Source organism: Ovis aries, chromosome 3 (assembly GCF_016772045.2).
Source record: "Ovis aries strain OAR_USU_Benz2616 breed Rambouillet chromosome 3, ARS-UI_Ramb_v3.0, whole genome shotgun sequence".
NCBI lineage: Eukaryota > Metazoa > Chordata > Mammalia > Artiodactyla > Bovidae > Ovis > Ovis aries.
In genome coordinates this window covers 182,804,231-182,820,436 of record NC_056056.1, presented here as the reverse complement: position 1 = coordinate 182,820,436, position 16,206 = coordinate 182,804,231, and the positions used below count along the sequence as shown (strand labels likewise).

The window sequence follows — 16,206 nt, the reverse complement described above, 5'->3', positions numbered from 1 at the left end:
AGGAAAATTCGTTACCTTAAGGTATCTTTCTGTTCTTTGTGATTCAGTTCAGTTCAGTTCAGTCGCTCAGTCGTGTCTGACTCTTTGCGATTAGTAGTAATCTTTTTGTGCTTGACTACATATTTTTCCCAGCAAAAAAAAAGCTCATATTTATCTTGGCCCCTTCCTTAACTCTTTGGAGCAGTTCTTCAGATCTAACTGAGAGGCTGTCTCCCTGCTATAGTCCTCAGTAAGGTCCCTGAATAAAACTTAACTCACAACTTTTCTGTTGTATATTTTTCTTTCAGTTGAGAGTGGCAAATACTTTCTTTTTCATTCTCTAATTATTTTGCATATTTGGAAATTTTTAATAATTAAAATTTTTTGTTCTATTTAGTATCTGTACAATTAACTCTAATGGAGCCCATTTTACTTATCATCAATGAGAGACCTCAAAGTCAGCATGTCATTGCCATGTCCTTGACTAGACAACTGATCTCTCCAAACATTGCTTAACCAATTCTGTAGTTGTTAGTTATATAAAACTTGCATACAGTTGAGCTCATTTCACATGCTAGCAAAGTAATGCTTAAAATCCTTCAAACTAGCCTTTAATAGTACATGAACCAACAACATCCAGGTGTACAAACTAGATTTAGAAAAGGCAGAGGAACCAGAGATCAAATTGCCAATGTCCGTTGTATCCTAGAAAAAGCAAGGGAATTCCAAAAAAGCATCTACTGCTATTTTATCGACTACTTAAAGCTTTTGACTGTGTAGATCACAGTGAACTGTGGAAAATCCTTAAAGAGTTAGGAATACCAGACTACCTTAGCTGTCTCCTGAGAAACCTGTATTCAGGACAAGAAGGGATAGTTAGAACCAGACATGGAAAAATGGACTGGTTCAAAATCAGTAAATATACAGTAGGACAAGGCTATGTATTGTTACCCTGCTTATTTAACTTATATGCAGAGTACATCATCCAAAAGGCCTGGCCGGAAGACTCACAAGCTGGGATCATGATTGCCTGGAGAAATATCAATAACCTATGTGCAGATGATACCAGTCTATTGGCAGAAAGTAAAGATGAACTAAACAGCCTCTTGATGAAGGTGAAAGAGGAAAGTGAAAAGGCTGACTTGAAGCTAAACATTCAAAAAACGAAGATCATCACATCCAGTTCCATCACTTCATGGCAAATAGATGGGAGGAAAATGGAAACAGTGACAGATTTTCTTTACTTGGGCTCCAAAATCACTGCAGATAGTGACTGCAGCCACAAAAATAAAAGATGCTTGCTCCTTGGAAGAAAAGCTATGACAAACATAGACAGTGTGTTGAAAAGCAGAGATAACACTCTACAGTCAAAGCTATGGTTTTTCCAGTAGTCACCTATGGATATGAGAATTGGACGATGAAGAAGGCTGAGCACTGAAGAGTTGATGCATTCGAATTGTGGTGCTGGAGAAGACTCTTGAGAGTCCCTTGGAGAGAAAGGAGATCAAACCAGTCAACCTTAAAGTAATTCAGCCTTGAATATTCATTGAAAAGACTAATGCTGACGCTCTAATATTTTGGCCATCTGATCTGAAGAGCTAACTCATTGGAAGACACCCTGATGCTGGGAAAGATTGAGGGCAAGAGAAGAAGTAGGTAGGCAGAGGTTGAGATGATTGGATGTCATCACTGACTCAATGGACATGAATTTGAGCTTGCCCTGGGAGATAGTGGAAGACAGGGAAGCCTGGCATACTGCCGTTCATGGGATCACAAAGAGTTAGACACGAGTTAGCAACTAAACAACAAGTATCAAAGAAGGTATGTTCACTGAGTAAACCATAGATGAAAGAGTTATTTTATAATTCTTTAGACACAGAATGATAAAGAACACATTCACTTCCTCCTTTGCATATTCTAGTTAGGAGTACTGAAATTATTCAGTTCAGTTCAGTTCAGTCGCTCAGTCGTGCCCAACTCTTTGCGACCCCATGAATCGCAGCACGCCAGGCCTCCCTGTGCATCACCAACTCCCGGAGTTCACCCAGACTCATGTCCATCGACTCCGTGATGCCATCCAGCCATCTCATCCCCGGTCGTCCCTTTCTCCTCCTGCCCCCAATCCCTCCCAGCATCAGAGTCTTTTCCAATGAGTCAACTCTTCACATGAGGTGGCCAAAGTACTGGAGTTTCAGCTTCAGCATCAGTCCCTCCAAAGAAATCCCAGGGTTGATCTCCTTCAGAATGGACTGGTTGGATCTCCTTGCAGTCCAAGGGACTCTCAAGAGTCTTCTCCAAAACCACAATTCAAAAGCATCAATTCTTCGGTGCTCAGCCTTCTTCACAGTCCAACTCTCACATCCATACATGACCACAGGAGAAAACATAGCCTTGACTAGACCGACCTTAGTCGGCAAAGTAATGTCTCTGCTTTTGAATATGCTATCTAGGTTGGTCATAACTTCTCTTCCAAGGAGTAAGCGTCTTTTAATTTTATGGCTGCAGTCACCATTACTATGTTGAAACTATTTGGTGGGGAGGTGGAATATTGTCCTGGTTTACTATTTTGGTTTATATTTTTTCTACACAGAAAAATTTTCCTTAAAATGAACCAATATCACACTTGCTTAGGCCCCTTCCTTCTCAATGGTTACTATACTATTCTTTCCACCCCAAAATATTATTATATCTTAGAAAATGGTATCATTTTCATAAAAAGAAGCATGTCATTTTTTTCATTGGAAATTTTTCCTTGTTTGTGTTGACAGAGAAAGAGGTAGATTGTTATACCTATAGCACATTGTGTTATATATATGTTTTCCCTCCTCTCTGTAAGGATTGATTACTGAAACAGAAATGATGAAATCTAGGCCAGTAAGCATCAGACAGCTGTCAGCTTGCTGAGTTTATAAAAGAAATAAGATTACTGAAAACCAGGGTAACCAGCTCCAAGAAAAGGGGCATGTAGTTAGAAGAAGACATGATTCTCCACCCATTTTCAGGAAGTTAGGAAAAGGATTAAAAAAAAAATGGAGATGACTCTATTTGATTTATTGAAACATATATGTTATATATTATTTTACCCAGAATGTTAATTGAAGAGAAAAATAATACTGTACTAGTTTTCAGAATTGAAGTAATTCTTGTACTGATTAAGCATTTATGGCATATTATGTTTTCTCAGATACAGAATTTCTCATCTATTAGAGAAAACCTGTAGATTTTAGTATTTTGGAAATGATCTGTTCATATTCTGTTGAGTGGAAGACTTATTAGTAAGCAAATTATATGTGGTGTATTAATGCTAGGCAACTATTAATGTAGCAGTCTAAGTTCTGTAACCACCTTTTGCAGATTTATGATGAGAAGCAGTGCTAATGATGGAAGAAGCTAGAGTCTGGGTGCCAGTTATAAAATCTCATCAGGCTTGTTACCCCAGACCAATAATCACTTAAGCTCTCTAAGCCTTCATAGACATAGGAGGCAAATAATGATCTATCTCAGAGGTCTGTAAAGAAAAAAATTCATCTAAGATCAAATGAGATACAGTGCTTTTCTTAACTGAGAAGATGCTCTAAGTAATGCAACATTATATTGATATCATTTGTTGTGTTTTTTTTGTTGGCTTTATGTCTAACCTACTACCTCTGGATTTTAATATATCTTTTATCACTCTAATTATTAGAAAATCTCTTTTATAGCAAGCAATGTATATTTGGAATTCATTTCAAATTTAGAACTTTCTCTGTTTAGATAAAAAACTGCTATGTCATCTCTAGTAGAGTTTGGAATGCCTTAGTCATATGTAGATCCATAGATGTTTACTAAAGCCATATTTTAAAATCACTTAAAATAACCTCTTGAATCTTGGATATTGGGCATCTACAGGACACAGAACAAGTGTCCAAGATAGATAAAGGTATCTTGGTTAAGGTTCAGCCCAAATTTTACAGATCTCTTAACAAAGATTTGGTAATGGTAAAGATTTTTGCACCAAGAACACTAGGATTTTTTGCTTAGGAACAAATATCAGTGAAATACTGAATTCTATGAATTCTTTTTCTACAGTGCCTCCAAAGCCACTACACCTGCAGAATTTACCTTCGACCAGTATACACCAAACTCCTAGGCATAAAGCTTTATCTAGTGCAAAACCAAGGATGGAGGAAGTTAAACCTGCCTCTGCTTGTGTCTCAAAGGAAAAACCCAGTAAGATATCAGATCTCATCAGTCGCTTTGAAGGAGGCAGGTAAGAGCTAACTTACAATGGGAGAAGGCTGAGGGGAGACTAAAGCTGATTTTTGAAAAAAATGTATGATAGAGATGTAGATTTAAAAATAAAAATATAAAGTTTTTTATTCCATTAGATGTGGTAGGCCTTTAGAAAGAGTGAATTTTTAAAATGCTAATCTTGCCCTTTCTGTCTTTTCATACTGTCCATGGGGTTCTCCAGATAATACTGAAGTGGGTTGCCATTTCCTTCTCCAGTGTAAATTGTCAGAATTCTTCACTATGACCTGTCTGTCTTGGGTTGCCCTGTATGGCATAGCTCATAGCTTCATTGGGCTTCCCCAGTGGCTCATAGGTTAAAGCGTCTGCCTCCAATGCAGGAGACCTGGGTTCAATCCCTGGGTTGGGAAGATCCCCTGGAGAAGGAAATGGCAACCCACTCCAGTATTCTTGCCTGGAGAATCCCATGGACTGAGGAGCCTGGTGGGCTGCAGTCCACGGGGTCACAAAGAGTCGGACACGACTGAGTGACTTTACTTACTTACTTACTTATAGCTTCACTGAGTTACACAAGCCCCTTCGCTATAACAAAGCTGTGATCCCTGAAGGGGACAGAGGAGCCTGGCATGCTATAATCCATGTGTTTGCAAAGAGTCGAACACAACTTAGCGACTGAACAACAGTCTTCCCTACATGAATTGTCATTTATCATATTTATTTGCGTGCAGTGCTTTCTGCCCCAGCCTTCTCATGGCATCATGCACTGTGTACACCTTGCTTCCTCTGTGTCTGTGTACGTCATTCCATGTGTTGTTGCTTCTTGTGGTCGGTCATTCCATTGGTCACTGGATATCTGGGTTGGAAGGGCAGGAAGTTATATCTGTCTGTTTCTCATTTGTATGCTTGAATGAACTTCTATGGGCCTGTCCCATCTTTTCTTTCTATTCCATTTTATTTAGTATAGATCTGTATCCATTCAGCCTGTTTTCCCTCTCCCCATACCCCTATACTGTTCTAGGTTCGTGAAGAGATACTGGCAGTAGCAAAATTTATGTTAAATCTCTGTGTGTATTTATTAGATATAATTTTTTATTCTTTAGCTCTGTTTAAAAAAAGCAGCTAAATGTATGTTTCTCAATTAAAGATAAAAACAAACTCACATAAGTTACTTTTCTGCTTATATGACCCTCAGTGGTTTTTTCTTAGAATTCCCATCACTGACTTAAATAGAATTTTTTTTAATTTATCAGAAAGATTTTATTATATGTCAAAAGTCTATATATAATTAAACAATATATTAAACTTCACTTTCATCCTTGAAGCCAAATATTTCCACTTATTCTAGTGTAATATTTGGGAATGGTAATCCATTAGATGATTTCGTTTTTTATTTGCAGGACACATTTTTATTTATGTAGTGAATCATAGCTTGAAAATACTTTCAACAGCTTCTAGAAATTATGACCAAATGCAAAACTGCAATGTCCTTCATTTGTGAGACTATATTTAGTAACAAATTCTGGAGAAAAGTAATTCAGAAGCCTGTCTTAATTTTTTCGCTCTTGATCAGTTATGTCATAATCTTGTCATAATATTTACATTTCAACATTTCACTCTCTGAGGTAGGATTTTTAATACCTTTGCTATCTTAAATTATAGTAATCTTTACTAGAAAAGGTTGTTTTCTGTGGCAGGTTGATTCTGTAGCACAAAGTGATGTGCCTCATGTTTGCAGATTTCCAGGTCCATGTCCAATGACTTCATAATAAAAGGGGGGGGATGGGCCCCAACCCCTATTCATATTACATGCCAGAGCCTGTATCCTCAGATTTGGGTATAACTTTGGGAAGCCCCAAATCAGTCAATACTCCTCACTATTTTGGTAACCCAGTATTATTTCTCTCCATACACAAAAAGTGCAGTTTTTCCATATTGGTTATTTTTTCAATATATTCTTCCAAATAGTTTTCTTTTACAGTTAACAGATTCAAAGCCTTTTTTTGATGAAAAGCTTGAAGGTTGGCTCTAAGGAAAGATATGCTATAATGTATGACATTTTAAGCAAGATTGTTCTAAGAGCAGGTAGGCTGTAATGTGAGCATTTGGGTCAATCTGGTGAAGGGATGTACTTGTCGCAGAAATCCACTGCCAGTACAAAAAAAAAATTATATGTTTTTAATGAAGTATTACCCATAGGAACAGGCCCTGAAAAGTATCTGAAGGGGTTTCTGTTGCATTATGTCTATAGGACTTGAATGGGAAGTTTTTATTTCTTGTTGAGTGAGGTTCATGTACCTGTAGTGTGGCTTCCCTCCCCACCTTATCCTACCCGGCTCTCCCATGCATATCCTCTGGATGTCACTTATTACAGGAGATCCTTGCTTCTTGTTCACAGTAGTCCTTTCCAAAATTCCTAAGTAAGTCCAGAGTTTGGTTTGGAGAATCTTCTGAGGATCTTTCCTTTTGTTGCTGGACACTAATGTGTCCAGGTAAAGGACAGTATGATTTATATCTTGAAGGGCGTTTGGTGAAATTTGTTGTTCATCAGTTGTTTCTGACTCTTTGCGACCCCATGGACTGCAACACGCCAGGCTTCCCTGTCCATCACCAGCTCCCAGAGCTTGTTCAAACTCATGTCCATTGAGTCGGTGATGCCATCCAACCATCTCGTCCTCTGTCATCCCCTTCTCCTGCCTTCAATCCTTCTCAGTGTCAGGGCCTTTTTTAATGAATCAACTCTTCGCATCAGGTAGCCAAAGTATTGCAGCTTCAGCATCAGTCCTTCTAACAAATATTCAGGACTGATTTCCTTTAGGGTTGACTGGTTTGATCTCCTTGCAGTCCAAGGGACTCTCAAGAGTCTTCTCCAACACCACAGTTCAAAAACATCAGTCCTTTTGCACTCAGCCTTTTTTATGGTCCAACTAGCACATCTGTACATGGCTACTGGAAAAACGATAGCTTTGAATATACGGACCTTTATTGACAAAGTAATGTCTCTGCTTTTTAACATGCTGTCTAGGTTTGTCATAGCTTTTCTTCCAAGGAGCAAGCATCTTTTTACTTCATGGCTGCTGTCACCATTTGCGGTGATTTTGGAGCCCAAGAAAATAAAGTCTTTCAGTTTCTATTGTTTCCCCATCTATTTGCCATGAAGTGATGCGACTGGATCCCATGAGCTCAGGTTTTTGAATGTTTAGTTTTAAACCAGCATTTTCAGTTAGGCCTAAGGAATATGCTCCTAGAAGGCAGACATCAGTAGTGGAAGATGTCACATTTACTTATACTAGCAACCTCCAACTTTTTTTTTTTAACACCAAAAATATTTCATATTATGGTATAGCCGATGAGCAATGTTGTGATAGTTTCACATGAACAGCGGAGTACCTCAGCCATGTATATATATGTATCCACTCTCCCCCAAACCCTACTCCCATCCAGGCTGGTACATAACATTGAGCAGAGTTTCATGTGCTGTACTATAGGTCTTTGTTGGTTATCCATTTTAAATATAGCAGTGTGTACATGACCTTCCCCAAATCCCTAACTATCCCTTCCCCCCAGCAACCATAGGTTTGTTTTCTAAGTCTATGGACAACCTCCAAATTTTATAAGACGTTTACCCCCTACCAAATTTTTCCTTCCCTTCTTGTGATAGTAAACCTCACTATGTTTTTTTGTCTTCTCTGACTGCTCTCTTACTATTTGTTAGCCACATTACATTGGCCACATTATCTAGGTTTCTAAGCCTGTATTGTGGGGTCCCTACTTTGGAATTATTTATGATGTGGAACAAGATAATCTATGTAAAGGGCCTAATGTGGTTTCTGGCACTTAATAAAAGTTAGTTGGTGTTATTGAATTACTGTTATGATCATCATCACAATTAGTGATTCTGTTGTTCCTCCACTTTTTATTGAGCATTGTCGTATACCAAGTGCTATGCTAAGAGATGGGAATAAAGCAGAGAACAAGATGGGTACATTTGTACCATCACAGAGTATTAGTCTGTTTTAATTTTTTCTCCTCACTAGGTTATAAGAATCTCTTCAAGACTGAAGTCCAGAATTTTATATTTTTCCTTCCTGGAATCCTAGATAAAGTATTACATTAGTATTTCCACAGAAGCATTTCTATATACTGGCAGTTAAACTTAAGCCTCTTTGAGGTGACATCTGAGCAGAAACATGAATAATGGGAAGGAGCAAACCACACTACTGACTTGGGGAAGACTGTCCTGGGCAGAGAGAATTACAGCTTAGATATGCACATTTGCTTATTGCGTATGGGAACAGCAAAGTGACTAATATAATAAGAGCACAGCGAGTGAAACAAGAACAGAATTTAATGAGGCCAGAGCCAGTAGGGGCTAGGATATACAGAATCTTGTATGCCGTGATTAAGATGCCAGATTTACCTTCAAGTGTTCGGGGAAGCCCTCACTCACAGTTTGACTTCTGTGACCTACCTGGGACTGGAGGGCATCTCTGTGGAAGCAGAAAGACCAGTTAGGATGCTGTGGCAACATGTGCAGTAAGGTTTTTGAGAAATGTATCTGCTTTCCAGAGACAAATAATCTTTGGTTTCTAACCTGTTCATTAATTGAGGGCTGACTATACTTGTCTTTAAAATGTTAAGAAAGTAAAAATCTTGGGATAAGGTGGCCTTATTAAATATATTTCTCACATCTAAGTCTTTACTAATCAACTATGTTAAAAAACAACCCAAGGAAATGTTTCCACACCTATAGGTAAAGCTCAGGCTTATCATCTTTATGTAAATGTTTATTTGAGTGTAGATAACATCCTGAACAACTGAGAGCTACTCTACCACTTTTTATCCAAGTTTCTAAAACCAAGGGTGGGGGGGCGGATATCTTCAGTAAATGTCCCTAAACAACTGGAATAAATTTGTTTTTATTCTAGAACTTGTCTGTGCCAGCATTTTCATACTTCCTTTGTGTTTTATCTTTTAGCACTTTATCAAATTACAGCGATTTGAAAAAAGATTCTGCTGTGAACCTAAATGCTCCTAGAACCCCAGAAAGGCATGGATTGACAGCCACACCTCAGCAGAAACTCTCCCAGCACTCACCACAGAAGCAGGGAAATGGTACAGATCAATCTCAGGGTGAACAGACTTGTATGGCTAATGGTATGGTAGCAGCACAAAACCAGGCGGAATGTGAGGAGGACAAGGCGGCCACTCTTAGCCCAGATACTCCTATTCAAACTTCTGAACCCTTGCCCAATACAAGCTTAGTGAATGGAGAAAAACAAGAAACAACCACAGGCCCTGCATCACCCACAACAAATAGCTGTCACGAAGATGCTTCTGACAGTAGCTGCAGGACTTTACTTGCCAGCCCTGTGCTCCCCCTGGAAGAGGAAAGGACAGACACAGAAGCCAAGGTACAAGAGAGGGAAGGTGAAGAAAGCCCTCTAGAACTGGAACAGCTGGACCAGCACCATGAGATGAAGGTAAAGCATAAGTAGGAGGAAGCACTAACTATTCCACTACGGTTTGAACTCTATTTTATAGCACTTATGTGATGAATAAGTCTGATCACCCTCACCACCAGTTCAGCAGTTTTCAAGCTGTAGCTGCTGATGCATGATTCCCCTATTCTCTGAGGAGACTCTTCACTTTTTCTTCTATATGATTTTTGTTGGTCTCTCTATTATGATTTCAAGATTCAGAACAGTGTAAAAACTTTGATATAGGAAAACCACAAACATAGTGTTTATATTTACATCAGAAATTGCTCCCCATAAACATATGGGCATCCCTAATAATAAACACAGGGCTGCATCCCTAATATTTATGGTCTGAGTAACAGGAAATTATTTAATCCTAAAAATCATCTTAGTTCAGTCGTTCATTTATAGGAGAAAAAATAGTCCTGGGAAGCTTAGCTAATGTTCCAGACTCACAGTAAAAGCCCAGACACCTTGTGCCTTGACTCTCAAGCCAATATTGTGTCCTGATTCAAGAAGTCACAAGCATAAATGCCTAATTGCAGTAAATGTCACTGAATGCAGCAGCCATGAGTGATAGGCTAAAGAGAGGTGGGACTGTGGCAAACTAGTAGTTCACTTCCTTTCTAAACAGAGCAGCAGTTTGATAAACCACCTGAGTGGCATTTCTAAGCTAATAAAGGGCTGATTTGCTGATGAAATAATATTCATAACCTACCTGTACTACAGCAGAAACTTTTATACAACTTCAGTAATAAGACCACTGCACTTGTATTCTTTATTTGTGTCAGTTTAGTGCTTTGGGAAGATCAATAAATACGGCTTCTACATATTGAGAATTCAGAATTTGAAATTCCAATTCCATTTGGAATTTCTTGGATCAGAGATGCCATATCAGCATTATTATAGAGCTTCCTGGAGTAGAGAGTTGTTTATAATTCTGAAGACAAGGAAAAAAGGTTTCCATTGTTTAGTCTGTCTTATTGATTATAAATAATAATCTGGGTAGGAGAGTTGAGAATTAAAAATTGGACAATTATAGGAAAATTTGTAAATGACAAATCCAAGTCCTAAATCTGTTTAGAATTATTTTTTATGATACTGTGTCTTAAGTCGGAGAAGGCAGTGGCACCCCACTCCAGTACTTTTGCCTGGAAAATCCCATGGACGGAGGAGCCTGGTAGGCTGCAGTCCGTGGGGGTCGCTACAAGTCAGATACGATTGAGTGACTTCACTTTCACTTTTCACTTTCATGCATTGGAGAAGGAAATGGCAACCCACTCCAGTGTTCTTGCCTGGAGAGTCCCAGGGACGGGGGAGCCTGGTGGGCTTCCGTCTATGGGGTCACACAGAGTTGGACATGACTGAAGTGACTTAGCAGCAGCAGTGTCTTAAGTGGCATTACCATAGGCAAAAATTCAAAAAGACTGATACTAAAATATTAGAGTAAAGATGATTGATTGATGTGTTCAGAACTTTAAAGTGAAATCTGTCTTATAGTTCAATTCACAGTGACCCTGAAAAATGTCACAAATAGGCAAAATGCTAGAGGTTTAATTTTAAATGCTGACTCTGAATCAGAGAAAGTTTAAATAAGGAAGTGGGTGGGAGAAGGTGAGTCATCCTTGGTAACAATATCTGAAACATTAAAGAAACAGGACCATACAAAGTGAATCTCTTTACATCTCAGTATAGTAGTAGCTTTTAGTGTCTCTGTGCTTAAATTACTTTGAATGGAAGAGAATTTTAGAACCAAAGAACTCAAGGCTCAATCTGTCATTTTACAGTTGGGATGGTGCCACCAGAAAGTATCAGCAAAACAGCAAGAACTGTTTTTATTAAAGGAAATATTTTAATTGGTGATGATGTCTGTGATTGCTGGATACTACTTTTTTCCCCCTGTCATGTATTATTATGTATATATACATTTTCATAGATGTTTCTTACATGGTTTGGGAGAGACTTAATAGGGCTTCCTATTACATTAGTGAAACATGTACAGCTGATCTTTCTCCTAATGGGCATTTAAGCAATAGTTGGCACATGCCATATATAGGAAGAAACATTAAATTTTCTCTTCAGAGCTATTGATCCAAATACTACATGAGTCCCCCATCTAAAAAGGGCTATTAGGATTTAATTTCTACATGGTGACCATGTGTTCTCCTTTGTTGCTCTAGTGCTTGTTACATTGCCTTTCCTTGTTCCAAAATGCAAAGATAAATGTTAGCAGTGTTAGGAGGATACATTTTATGTTACGTGTATTTTAGTACAATTTTAAAAGTAAAATTAAAAAGTGTTTTGGTTAGTAGTGTATTATGGACCAAACAATTGGAACCAGGAATTTTTTTTTTTTTAATTGAAGTATCATTGCTTTCCTGGAGAATGGCATGGCAAGCCACTCCAGTATTCTTGCCTGGAGGATCCCCATGGACAGAGGAGACTGGCAGGCTACAGCCCATGGGGTCACAAAGAGTCAGACACGACTGAGCAACTAAGCACATAGTGGCTTTACAAGGTTGTGTTCATTCCTGATTCTAACAATAAGTTGTTTCTGTCATATCTGACTCTGCAACCCCATGGACCGTAGCCTGCCAGGCTCCTCTGTCCGTGAGATTCTCCAGGCAAGAATACTGAGGTGGGTTGCCATTTCCTTTTCCAGGGCATCTTCCTGAACCAGGGATTAAACCCACGTCTCTCGTGTCTCCTACATTGGCAGATGCATTCTTTCCCACTGGCACACCTGGGAAGTGTTCGTGTCTGCTGTACAGCAAATTGAATCAGTTATACCTCTATCCCCTCTTTGAGTCTGATCTTAAGGCTCTCTTTAGTGATGATAATATAATAATTCTGTGCTATTGTATGTAGGTATATTCTCTCATTAGCATAGCTTTCCAGAATGTCAGTTGTTTCTTAAAGATTATCTAATATGTTAAGCTTCTAAGACATCATGGAGTTTTTGAGTTTCACTATGCAGAGAACTGAAAAAAAAATTACTTCAGTCTGTATATAACTGGATGTAGAGATTTACATCAGAATAGTCTTCTTAAGTTTCAGGAAAGTAGATACGTATTAAAATGTATCTTCTCCAGGGGATCTTCCCAACCCAGGGATTGAACCCAGGTCTCCCGCATTGTAGACAGATGCTTTACCATGTGAGCCACCAGGGAAGTCCAAAATGTATCTTAAACAATCATTATTAATAATTGAGTACTGACTTGAACTCTTCACATAAGGTGGCCAAAGTACTGGAGCTTCAGCTTTAGCATCATTCCTTCCAAAGCATGGGGTCGCAGAGAGTCGGACACGACTGAGCGACTGAACTGAACTGAACTGAACTGACTTGAAAAATAGTCTCTGTGTAACTCTCACTGATTGTCTGATGTATTTTGATCAAGAGTCACTTTCAGTGGTGAATATAGAATCCTGTGATTTTTATCTTGTAAAAAAATAATCCCTTCCTCATTGAAACTATTGACTCTACTATACCGAGGAAAGCAACGCTTTTCCAGTGTTTAAACATTTTGCACCAGTGATCTAGATATAAACAGACACCTCTAAGTAAGCAGATATTTCTTTTAAAAACCTCAGAGTCAAAGTAAAATTTTAGTACCTTATGATACCTTTAGCTTTCAAACTCAAAGTGTTAATAGTGTCTTTAAATTAGGATTAACCATATATTATAGCAGATTACAAGATTGAAATCTACTAAAAGAAAGGTTTTATTATAAGAAAACATACTAAGCCCATAAGTTACAGGAAAGATAAGGGTTAGGGACTGTTTTAGAATATATGCATGTGCCCTCGTAGGCATGAGTACTTGAAGGCATTGGGGATAACAATAGTATTATAATTTTTGTTTGGCATGACACATTTGGGCTATCATAAATAGTTCAAACCATATTAGGATACTCAGATAAATAGGTCAGGATGGGTTAGAATGAATTTCATTAAAAGTACTTACACTTTCTCATATTTGTAGGTTTCAGTGGGTAAACTTCAGTGGAACTGCACTATGTTGAATGCAGCAGTCATCAGTTTATGCTGGAAATGAAAATTTCTCTTCACAGTTTTCATGAGTCTTTTAATATCCAAGTTATATTTCAGTAGGTTGATTGGTAATTTTTTTCTCAGTTTTATTTGAAGTACTTCCTTCCTTTATATTTTGTCAGTTCAGTTCAATCACTCAGTCCTGTCCAACTCTTTGCAACCCCATGGACTGCAGCACGCCAGGCTTCCCTGTCCATCACCAACTCCCGGAGCTTGCTCAAACTCATATCCATCAAGTCATTAATGCCATCCAACCGTCTCATCCTCTGTCATCTCCTTTTCCTGCGTTCAACCTTTCCCAGGATCAGGGTCTTTCCCAGTGAGTCAGTTCTTCGCATCAGGTGGCCAAAGTATTGGAGTTTCCACTTCAGCATAAGTCCTACCAATGAATATTCAGAACTGATCTCCTTTAGGATGGACTGGTTGGAACTCCTTGCAGGCCAAGGAACTCTCAAGAGTCTTCTCCAACACCACAGTTTAAAAGCATCAATTCTTCTGTGCTCAGCTTTCTTTATAGTCCAGCTCTCACATCCATACATGGCAAAGGTATGGAAAAACCATAGCTTTGATTAGATGGACCTGTGTTGGTAAAGTAATGTCTCTACTTTTTAAAATGCTGTCTAGGTTGGTCATAGTGTTTCTTCCAAGGAACAAGCGTCTTTTAATTTCATGGCTACAGTCACCATCTGCAGTGATTTTGGAGCCCAAGAAAATAGTCTGTCACTGTTTCCATTGTTTCCCCATCTGTTTGCCATGAAGTGATGGGACCAGATGCCATGATCTTCCTTTTTTGAACATTGAGTTTTAAGCCAGCTTTTTCACTCTCCTCTTTCACTTTCATCAAGAGGATCGTTAGTTCTTCTTTGCTTTCTGCCATAAGGGTGGTGTCATCTGCGTATTTGACGTGATTGATGTTTCTCACAGCATTCTTGATTCCAGCTTGTGCTTCCTCCAGCCCAGCATTTTGCGTGATGTACTCTGCATATAAGTGAAATAAGCAGGGTGACAATATTTCATACAGCAAGACAAGTATAAGAGTAAAGATGTGCACTTAAGACTAACATTCATATAAATAACAGATCTAATATTAATCTTTTCTTCCACCAAAGATGAAAGAAATTATATAATGAAGTGAATGAATAGATGAATTCTGGTATACAGAATGTGGAGGTTTATATAAACACGAATTTTTAAAAACTTCCATATTTATTTCCTGCTTATTTCCTGTTTTTTAATTGCCATTTTACCACTTTTTTTTTTTAATAAACCTTGAGGATTTATAACTTTTGAACATACTCAAAAATTAAGATAATTGTCTCCTGGTGGGGGAAATGATAGAGAATCACATTCAGAAGTAAATTGCAAACAGAATACCAGTGGTGTAATCTAAGTTAATTCCCTTTTCCTATTTTTCCTTCAGTTTCTTCTAAGTTTAATTGTAACTCTTAAAATTGTTGATTAATTTATAGAGTGTAATATGAGTTATCAGAGTTTTCTGAGAGTTAAAACATAATGCTTACATAGGTTATCCATTTCTTATGGACCACAAGTTCTTTTATAATGAAGCTCTATTTTGATTTTAAATTAATTTTTATGAGAGTATAGTTGATTTACACTGTTGTGTTGGTTTTTGCTATATCCCAAAGTGAATCAGTTATACATATCCATGTATCTACTCTTCTTTAGATTCTGTTCCCATATTTAGGTCATTACAAAGTGTTGAGTAGAGTTCCCTATGCCATATTATAGGTTTATATTAGTTATCTATTTTATATATAGTAGTGTATATATGTCAACCCCAATCTCCTAATTTATCCCCCATTCCCCAATAAAACTTTAAATTTCTTTTGGTTCACATCTTGAAGTATAAAGAGACAGCTTTTGTGGTCTTGTTAGATTTGAAGACAAGTAGTAAATTACTCCTATATTTCTTCTCTTGCCAAATCATCTTTTAATTCCAAGAAAGTGAAAGTCAGCACAAACAATTTATCCAGCTTTACTAATCAATATTTCATTGTTGCTAGTACTTTAACGAAAGTTCCAACTAAAGTTGTAGGCATTTAAAAATGGTGTGTAGGATGATGAAAAAGCTTCCCCACTAACCATGTGGATAGTTCATAAAAGTCTTGAGGATAGCTTTTCATTATTCATTTAGAACTGATGGGAATCTCAGAAACTTCTTTATGTTGTGGTGACTGTTTAGTATGTTGGAAAGTTCTAAGAAAGAAATGAGATAAAGTGAACTTCAGAGAGCCTATACTGAAAAAACATATATCTACTATTGTTCACTTTAAAAATTCAGTATACAGGACTTACTTTTCTAGGTCCTGGAGACAGAAATGAATAAGGCAGGCCCTTTCCACAAAGTCTCAGTCTGCTGAGGGGAGAGAAACATGAGTAAATCACCACGATGTGGTACAATAAGGGCTTTGGAAACACTATGAGAAATAGCTGTGCCTGGAGGATAGCT

The 16,206-nt window shown here is 38.0% G+C and overlaps 1 protein-coding gene across 5 annotated transcripts in view; it reads left to right on the top strand.

Annotated features, from left to right (window-relative positions):
* FGD4 (FYVE, RhoGEF and PH domain containing 4) overlaps positions 1–16,206 on the top strand; it is a 239,094-nt gene that overhangs the window by 163,881 nt on the left and 59,007 nt on the right. For all 5 annotated transcript variants that reach the window (XM_042247278.1, XM_012175045.3, XM_060413212.1 and 2 more), the window contains 2 exons: positions 4,048–4,228; positions 9,185–9,689. In XM_042247278.1, coding sequence (XP_042103212.1) covers positions 4,048–4,228; positions 9,185–9,689 — 686 coding nt within the window. The remainder of the gene's footprint in view (positions 1–4,047; positions 4,229–9,184; positions 9,690–16,206) is intronic.